The 10,187-nt window shown below is 37.8% G+C and overlaps 1 protein-coding gene across 1 annotated transcript; it reads right to left on the bottom strand.

The window, feature by feature from the left end:
- Window positions 1-1,398: 1,398 nt before the first annotated feature.
- On the bottom strand, window positions 1,399-6,548 carry LOC145804063 (uncharacterized). The gene is made up of 5 exons (XM_082897595.1): window positions 5,975-6,548; window positions 5,453-5,697; window positions 4,145-4,843; window positions 2,758-3,934; window positions 1,399-1,919 (listed from the first exon to the last, which is right to left on the bottom strand). Exons 1-5 carry the CDS (start codon window positions 6,546-6,548, stop codon window positions 1,399-1,401), a joined length of 3,216 nt encoding a protein of 1,071 aa, XP_082753721.1.
- Window positions 6,549-10,187: the final 3,639 nt, after the last annotated feature.

Genomic DNA, 10,187 nt, shown 5'->3' with positions numbered 1-10,187 from the left:
ACAATGTATGAGAAATTAGCTTCAATTCAACCTAATCCTCATGTAATGTCTACAATAATCAAGATTATCTTCCACCGATATCCCAAAATAGATATTTTTTTTTCCATAGATAAATTCATTTCAAAATATACAATTTCATCAATTACAATGGGAGTGATAATACATATCTAATTCCACCATCATCATCAATATCAACCTTGTTCCAATTTCACAATATCCAAAAACATTTTCGATTTTCTTTCACAATCTCCAAATATTCAAAATTAGGGCAAAACCTCATTTTCTCACAAGATAAATTTTAAGAAAATATTTGCATAATCTCAACCCAAAGCATCCGTAACCATTTTCCCCCAACCATTTTCAAGAATCGATTTGGAAAACCCATTTTTTTGATTTCAAACCACACCCTAGGTTTTACCAAAAATCCCCAAATAATTAACCCCTTTTCAAAGAGTATATAACTAAGCTAAAAATCATATAAAGAGTCAAAGAAATCCCTACCTCAAAGAAAAAGACATGGAAAGATGGGTAGAACTTGACGGTGTCAAAAGCACCAGATGCTGTGATCGAAACGAAGCCCTCAACATGCTTAACATTTTTCTTTAAAGGACTAGCGTGAAGAAACTCACAGATTGAGAGTATTTGGAGTAAGAGTTCAAGAACTAGAGAGAGAGAGAGAGAGAGTAGATCTAGGGTTTTAGAATGTTTAGAGAGAGAGAGTGAAAGCCGAAAAAGTGGCTAAAAATGGCTTCCTTTCGGACTGATATACGAACAGACTGCTCGAGTGCAGGAATTGTCGCTTGAGCGACAGACACAATAAGTGACACCGCTCGAGTGACCAAAACCACCGCCCGAGTGCACAATGACCCCCTCCCAGTAGTTTTGCAGACTGCAAAAGATTGCTCTAGCATAGGTATCACACTCTCAATAGTTTTACAAACTGCAAAAGATCGCTCTAGCATAGGTATCACACTCTCAGTAGTTTTACAGACTATAAAAAGACCGCTCGAGCTCAAGAAGCATACTCGAGTGAACATGAAAAAATCTGGACAACAACTTATTGAAAAACTAACTTACCAACCTGTTTCAAACACAACCAAAACTGCTAATACCAAACTCAACAAACAACAAGATGGAAACGAGCTGAACAATTGTTAAATACACGGGTTCTCGAATTCAAAGTCAAGTAAATGGGTCGGATCTAAACCATAATTGTTATAGACACTCGATAGCAATATTCCCAAACCCTTGGCATTGATAGCACTTGACTCCATGACCTGTCATAATCTTCTTCTCAGGTTTTGGAGAAAATTTGAGCTTATCATTACCTTTATCCTTAGAGCTAGAATCCTTGAAATTATGTTTCTTTTTCATTAATTTTTTTCTTTTTTTTTTGAATTATTTGGTAAAAAAAGTCGTCATTTCGGACTCTAGATCAACCGTAACCTCGGGATTCTTTACATCTCCATGAGCACTGGAAAAAGCAACAACATCCTTTTGTTTTTTCTTAGAAATCAAGTGTGCCTCATAACTTTGCAAGTTTCCAACTTGGTCTAGCTTTAGATTCTCAACATCTTGAACCTCTTCAATAGCTATAGCTTTTGGATGAAACCGATCGGGTAATGGTCTCATAATTTTTCCAACAACCCGAGACTCAAGGATTTTCTCACCAAGAGTAAAGCAAGAATTGACATTATCACTGAGCTTAGCATAAAATTCATCAACGGTCTCATCCTTCCGCATAGTAAGAGTTTTAAAACAGGTGGTGAGCCTCTGAAGTTTTGAACGTTTAACCGAAGGAGTGCCCTTGCTAATTGTCTCGAGGATATCCGAAGACTCTTTTGCTACCTCACAAGTGCAAATTGTTGACACCGCATTTTGTTTTCCTTTTTTAAAGTAATCACACAACAGGTGATCACCTAATTTTATTAAAAATATTAGAAAATAGAATTTTAAGTTCACGTAGAATTTTAAGTTCACTAATATGTGCATAGTATTAAAATATATTTGTATTATAAATTTTACTCAATTTTCGAATCCATTTGATAGTAAACAGGTACAGATTTCCTTTAGAAACATGATATTATTATACATTATCAAAATTATAAAATTTGAAAATACTAAAATCACGATAGAATTCAACATATCAAAACATGTGTTGACATCTTATTTTTATCAATTCTTAGAAATAAATAGAAAATAATAAATAAGCGAATAAATTTATAAATAAAAATAAAAATGTAAACTAAAAATAAGAAACAAGAAAATAAATAAATAGTAAAATAATAAAAGAAACAAATAAGACAAAAAAAAAGAGAAAAAAAAAAAAGAAAAGGAAACCAGAGGACTAAATAAATAATAAAATAATAAAAAGATGCAAATCAAGTAAACCAAAAGCAAGCAAATCCACAAGGAAAGCCACTGCCAAAGTAAATTGTCCCATATGCTCGTACGAACAGATGTGAAAATCACTTGCACCCATACCACTTCTTTTTTTTTTTTTTTTTTTTTTTTTTTAGATTCATATGAAAACAAAGAACAAGAGTGAAGGAGTTAAGATTACAGCAAACAGAGGGCTATTCCCTCGCAAAACTAGCTCCAGTCATGTCATCAATAAGAAAGGTTGCAACTTCAGCTAGAGGGTTGTCAAGAAAAACAACATGTTCATTTTGATCCCCTCCCAAGTTGGCTAGGAGGTTAGCAGCTCTGTTTCCCTCACGAAGGGTGTGCTGAAGAGAGCTGTTACTTCTTCTTAACAGGAACTTAGCATCTTCAATGAGGGCTTTATAAGGAGAGTGTTGAGCTGGTCCATGCAGGATTTGATTGATCGCCTGTTCAGAATCAGATTCAATTTGGACATCTCTAGTGCCTTCTGGAAGAGTATGGTTAAACCTCTGTAGATGGCCCAAATCTCTACCTCTAGACTAGAGCAATGACCTAGCTTGCCATAGTATCCCCATATCCAAGTACTAGTTTCATCTCGCAGCAGTCCCCCATATCCTGCTTGCCTTGGATCGCCTTTTGAACATCCATCCGTATTAAGTTTAAGCTTACCTGCTGTTGGACAACACCAATTAATTAGTTTAGGAGTTGCAGGGGGTGAGCAGAGAGGCCAGAGAGGGCAGAGAAAGGCCTCCTCAATCTCTTGAACATAAAGGAAGATGCTTTTAAGATTGATCTGAAGTGGGTTAGAGAGATTATCAAACACCAATTTATTATGGTCTTTCCAAATTTTCCATAGAGTAACAATGAAAACAAGGTACCATTTTTTTCCATAAAAGAGTTTTTTGCTTTTCATATTCAAGACAACCCATTCAGTCAAAGACAATTTCTGTCCCTCTTCCCACCAACTAAGGTTCTGAATGTTAATCCAAAATTCTTTAGAGATAGCACAATCTCTAAGCAAATGTGCCATGTTTTCACTGTGATGGCCACATCTGGGGCATTCAACAGTAGTAGCTAGTTGCCTTACCAGTCTTAACTGGTTTGTCAACAATCTATCCTTCAAGATCAGCCAGAGAAAAAATTTCAGCTTTTGAGGGATTTGAATTTTCCAGATCCGTTTCCAGTCCCTGTGATCTATCTCAGAGTGAGTAATGAATTTAAAAGCAGAGGCTGAAGTAAAGTTACTAGATTTAGAAGGGGCCCAAGCAAGAGTATCAGTGAAGGTAACATATCTGGGCCTATAGATCTTTAGAATTTCATTGAGATCTTGGTAGGAAACAAGATTAGACAAACTAGCAATATCCCAATTACCTTCTTCATCTAAAATGGGGCTAACCTTAACAGAATCATCAACATGGTAGCTGCTATTCTGTTGAGATAGAGGTTGAGAACCACACCACCAATCATTCCAGAGGGATATGTTATTCCCATCCCCAACAATCCATTTGATTCCCTTCCTAAGGATGTGCCTGGACTTACAGATACTTCTCTAACAGTGAGAAAAAATTTTCTTCATAGGCCAAGTGAAAAGATTATGATGTTTCAGATACTTGGTGTGAAGAATTTTACACCAAAGTTTATCTTTATTGCTCAAAATTTTCTAGCCAAGTTTGGTTAGAAGGGTAGTATTTTGATCTCTAGCTTTTCTGATACTAAGCCCACCCTCAACCTTGCTTTGGCACAAATTGTCCCAATTAACCAGGTGAACTTTTTTTTTTGTGTCAGAGTCACCCCACAAGAAATTTCTATTGAGTCTGTCAATGTCATCACAAAGTTTTCTAGGGAGTTCCACGGTTTGCATTGTATAGCTGGGTATGGCAGAGATCACGGCTTGAATGAGGGTTGCTCTACCAGCTAAGTTAAGGGTTCTAGCTTTCCAACCTGAGAGTCTGGTTTTCATCTTATCAAGGATTTTAGTGAACAAGTTTCTGGTGGCTCTCTGATGAAGAAGGGGGGAGCCAATATATCGGCCAAGGTTATGGGTGAGAGGAATGCCACTTTGAAAGCTTAGAGCTTTGGAAAAGTTTCTAGAAACATTAGGGAAGACAAAGAGTTTGGATTTGAGAAGGTTAATTTTCTGACCAGACACATCGCAGAACTCAGAGAGGGTATCCATTATGGTATCATAGTTTGGTGAGGTAGCTTGAGCAAAAAGAATCAAATCATCAGCAAAGAACATATGGGATAGGGACAGGCCGTTTTTAGAAGCTTTGAGACCTTTCCAAGAACCCTCATGAACCTTACAATGAATCATATTGGATAATCTTTCCATACAGAGGACAAAAAGATAGGGTGAGAGAGGATCTCCTTGTCTGAGACCTCTCCTATTGTGAATCCCATCAATGATTTCACTATTCCACAGGATGGAAGAATGATTATTGGTGACACAACTCATTATCTGATCAACCCAAGTATCATTAAGTTTAAATTCCAGAAGTGTGTCTTTGATGAAGGTTTAAGAAAGTCTATCATAGGCTTTTTCTAAATCAATTTTGAAAATAATACCACCACTTTTGCCTTTCTTATGCCTGAGAGTATGCAAGATCTCCTGAGTGATATTGATATTATCAGTAGTGTTTCTACCAGGGATAAAACTACTTTGATTAGGAGAGACAATGTTGTCTAAAAGAGGTCTAATTCGTCCCACAATAATCTTGGTTATAATCTTATAATTAACATTACACAGGCTAATGGGTCGAAATTGAGTAATGGTTTCAGGACAATTAACTTTGGGTATTAAAACAATTAGGGTTTCATTGACCTCAGGAGGCACAATTTTGTTTTGGAAACAATATTTAACAAACTCACAAACAGATTTACCTATAGAGTGCCAGTAGGTCTTATAAAAAATGGCCTGCATGCCATCTTTCCCTGGTGCTTTGAAACCACCAATGTCTTTGACAGCCCTAAGGATTTCAGCATTGGAAATGGGTTTAAGGAACCAATTGTCGTCATCATGATTAAAGTAAGTTGAAGCTAAGTTATTCTAGTGGTCTAGGTGGATAACATCTTCACAGTTAAAAAGATTTTTAAAATAGTCAAGAATGGCAGCCTTAATCTGATTAGTCTCAGTGAGCAAAGTACTAGCAGAGTCTTTAAGTGCATTGATTTTGGTTTTCCTTCTCTTAGTAATAGTGGAAATGTGAAAAAACTTGGTATTACGATGACTAAGAGTGATGTGCTTAGCCCTGGATTTTTGGAACCGAAGAGTTTCCTCTTGAAACAGAGTAGCATTGTATTGTTTTAAAACATCTTGCTCAAGAACATGAAGATTATGAGAAAAAAATATTTACTAAAGATCGTTGGATGCCCTTAATCCTTGCAAGAAGGTGTCTTTTCCTCTTAAATATATTACCAAAGACTTCTCTGTTCCACTGAGTCACTCTATGCGTTGATTCAACAATAGAATCAAGGAGGTTATGATGCATATCAGTCCAAGAAGAGTTAATGATATCAATAAGGCTAGAATGAGACATTCAGGCAGCCTCAAATCTGAATGGCCTTTGAGAGGGATTAAGAGTATGCATACCTTGGGTGTACACTAGCAGGGGGGAGTGGTCAGAGTAGGTGCGAGGAAGGACTCTCACTGTGGCTTCTGGAAACATGGTTGTCCATTCAGGATTGCTCAAGGCTCTATCAAGCCTCTCCATAGTATTAGCCAAACCTTGTCGATTGTTAGTCCATGTCATTTTGGGCCCTGACCTACCCAAATCGGTTAAATTACAGTTATTGATCCTCTCTAAAAACTTATGGGTTCTAACAGAGGTTGTGGATGTTGTGAAGCTTCGTCGTTCTTCCTGGTTTGCATAGTCATTAAAATCGCCAGCTGCCAACCATGGTCTAGTCATGGCTTCTGCCACCTCTTCCAATTCATCCCATAGGTTCTCCCTCAAAGCAGGATTTGGACTGGCAGAGATAGCATCAAGGACCCATTCCTCAAAATCTTCTTTATGGGTAGTGGCATGAATAGCTTGTGGACTTACCGAGGAGTCTCTTACATGAACATGGTTAGTGTCCCAAATGATCCAAATCCCTCCTACTCTACCAACAGGGTCTACGATGGTTGAGGCTGTGAAACCCAAGCGGTTGAAGAAATTTCCCATGGTGCTGAAAGGCACTTTGGTCTCCATAAGGATGATGATCTCATGTTTATGAATTCGGACAATTTCCACAAAGTTTCTTTTGAAATTGTTATTTCCAGTGCCGCAACAATTCAAGAAAAAGAGTTTTAATAAATCCATAGAAGGGTATTGAAAGGGTGAGTTAGTTACCAGATCTTTAACAATGGTGTGAATTCGTCGCCGATTTGCCTCTGCTGACCTCATGGAGGCTAACTGGATCGAGTGTAGAGGGTTCTGGTGTTGAGCTGCCCAGTTTAGGGCGACTGTCATTCGGAGTTGTTCGATCCACCAGACGAAAGTGACTAGGTGAATTGCTTTGCTCCCTAGTTCTAACAATAGACTCACGTTGTCCTTCTGGTTTCGATGTTCGTCCACCTCTAGTGTTGTTTCCTTCGGGATCTTTTGATCTGCCCTTTCCATTGATTATTTCACCTGGGTCTGGTGGTTCCCAATCTGGGTATATAGGCTTAAGAGGGTTTGGATCTGGGTTTGAATCTGGTGAGTGGAATAAAGTAAGGGATGGGTTAACTTCAATCATAGTAGAGTCTTCTGGACATGGGGTGGTTTCCAACGTATAGATCATGTTAAAGGTGCTCTGTTGTAATTGATTCGTATTGATATGTGTAGTCATCTGGACTTGATCACGGGAAGTGCTCTCTGCTTGCAGGGCAATGGCGTGTGAAGCTGAACTTTCTCCCATTTTTTGCCAGACTACTTTATGTTTGCCATGTGAGTCTAACTCCTTAGCTTTGTGGTGCTGAAGCCCTTGTTTGTTCTTTCTTTTAGGGTCTGTATTTTGTATTGGGCCAGGTAGGGAGCTGAATTCTACGTGGGCCTTTTCCCCAGCATTTTGAGCAGTCTTCATTCCCTTTGGGGTAGATCCAAGACCATCTTGGCCCACTTTCAAATACTGAAAAGAATTAGTGTTAGTAATTGTGCTAGTAGGATCTTGGGCCCTTTTGTGTTGGGCTAGTCTCTTAGTGCGCTTAGTCACTAACATCCATGGGCCAAAGACTTCATCTTCCTCACGATGCTGATATAGGTGACCGTTATCTATCACAGGTGGATGGTCAGACTTTCCAGTAACGGAAACGACTATATTTTCCACCGCCGGTAGAGCATTGGGGGTTTTAAAACGACATGCCTCCTTTCGATGATCAATTCTGCCATAGAGAAAGCAGAAATAATGCAAAGATTCGTATTCAATGTTATAAACCATACCCTCTAATAAGAATTTGGGTTTTAGCGGTTTACTAAGATCCATCTCTACACAAACCCGAGCAAACTTTCCCCTTGTTGCCATCGCAGTATTCCAATCAATTTTAAGAGGTTTACCAATAGCTTTGGCTATCGCAAATAGGACTTTCTCTTGATAATACTCAATCGGAAGCTCAGGAAATTGAACCCAAACTGCGGTTGTGGTTTCAAAGGCTTTCAATGGTTTAAAGTTTGGTTCCCAACGTCTCACAATGAGGTAGTGGTCCATGATAACCCATGGTCCTCCTGTGAAGACTTTAGCACAATCAGTCTAATTAGAGAATTTAAATAGGAAGTAATTACAACCCAGGTCAATTGCATTAAATTCACCCTGAAGACCCCAGAGTAGGAAGTAATTACAACCCAGGTCAATTGCATTAAATTCACCCTGAAGATCCCAGAGGTTTCTGACTCTGGAGCAGAGCATTTTATATCCAATATTCTTCCCTAACAATCTGATAATAAGGGCATTCTCCCATGGTTTCCTAATTTTTTCCAGAAGCTTCTTAGGGAGAAATATTGTGGGGAGGCCCCGCTGCTCTGGAGATGTGCCTTGTATGGCAGACTAGCTCTCTGGAACTTCATCATCTTCTTCATCAAACGATAGTATGTCCACTCTGTTGTCAAAGATGTACTCATTGTTATTGACAGAGGTTAGGGCTTCTTTGAAGGATTTAGGAGGGACAAAACCCATGGCTGGGTGTCTTTGATCTCCAAGTTCATCGCTGGGAAGTTCTGTTTCCATATCAGTCACTTTGCCTTCACTAGCTTCCTTGGTAGAATCTAAACTTTTGATTTTCTTTGTACTTTTGATCAGATGATCTTCTTCTTCAGAAGATTTTTCTTGGGTTAGTGATTCACAGTAAGCAGCAAAATTCATTGGGGTGGTACCGGAATTGATGCTTGTATGTTGGTCCATGAAAAGCTAGAGAGAGAAACTCAAATCGACTGATTGATGATAATGGCAAAAATGTGCACCCATGCCATTTCATGTGCCCACCCCACCATCTCAACTTTTGCCTATAAATAGGCAAGCCTTAACAGTAAAGTGATAGAAAAATCATACTAGAAGTAAATTGAGAAAAAGAAAGAGAAGTGATTTGAGAGAGAAAAAGAAAGAGAAAGAAAAGAAAATAGCAAGATAACCACAAGTCAAACCTCTGTAAATATAGGTAAATCCAAATAATCTGTGTCAAATCTCGTCTCAACTTGTGGAAGACTATATAGCCAAATCAAGGCCAACCTCTGCCCAATTCAAAACAAGGTATAATCCAACAACTTTATTATCTTGATATAATATTATCATCTCATGAGTCTTATCATCCTATCATTTCATCACATATCATTGTTGATAGTTAGTAATATTCATTATCATCCTATGAGTCTCATAATCATATCACCTCATCACATATCATTGTTGAGTGTTAATAATATTTTTTAACATCTCATAAGTCCCATTATCATTTGATTTCATTTCATCAAATATCAATATTGAGATAGAATTCTCCATATAACACTAACATCACTAATCCCATAACTATATATATGTAAATAATATATATTATTACATACCGTCCTTACCCAAATGAATAGTAAATACACCGGCATGAACTTTTTCAGTTATTATTTAAATATCAATACCCTATATATGTAAATAATACATATTATTATACACCATACTTATCCCAATGTATAATAAATATACCGGTACGGAATTTTTTGGTCATAATTTATATTTTAGTTATTTAATACGAATACCTTGTATATGTAAATAATATATATTATTATATATCTATCGTCCCCTAGCGGGATGTATAATAAATACATTGGTACAGACTTTTTCAATTTTTACTTAAACTCTAGTACTCTCTCCATATATAATATTATATTATTGTCCCTAACATAGTGTATATAGTAAATATAATATTGCTCGGATTTTCGACAAACTAACTGCAGACGCGCCCGCGTGGGGCCCTCGTTACAGTTCGGACTCGATTTATGTCACAGTTCTTAATTTGAACCAAAGAGTCCAAATCTGGCAAATCGTTTTGAGAAAACAGATTTTTTGAAAAGAAGTGCCAAACATGGACTGCTTTGCCAGATACAGAGTCGCCACCTAAATATTTTATTTTGGGGGAATTTAGGAAACCCTGACTCGGTGCCAAAGGCCACGTGTCCATCATCACCAAAGTTGCCTCGGCTCGGGAACTTGGGTACGATTGGGGAAGGTCAGCTATGAGCACCCTCTCTCGCCCGATCCGAAGATCGGCCTCTACTAACCGTGATATCTGTTTTTGAAAACGTTATGTGTTCTTATCCTGATTATTAGCCTAGAATTACTATGTTATGCACACAGCATACAAG

The sequence above is a fragment of the Camellia sinensis genome, chromosome 1 (genome assembly GCF_055761805.1).
Source record: "Camellia sinensis isolate YWXY chromosome 1, ASM5576180v1, whole genome shotgun sequence".
Lineage (NCBI taxonomy): Eukaryota > Viridiplantae > Streptophyta > Magnoliopsida > Ericales > Theaceae > Camellia > Camellia sinensis.
Note: the sequence above shows the minus strand (reverse complement) of the source record. Positions and strands in the feature narration are given on the sequence as shown.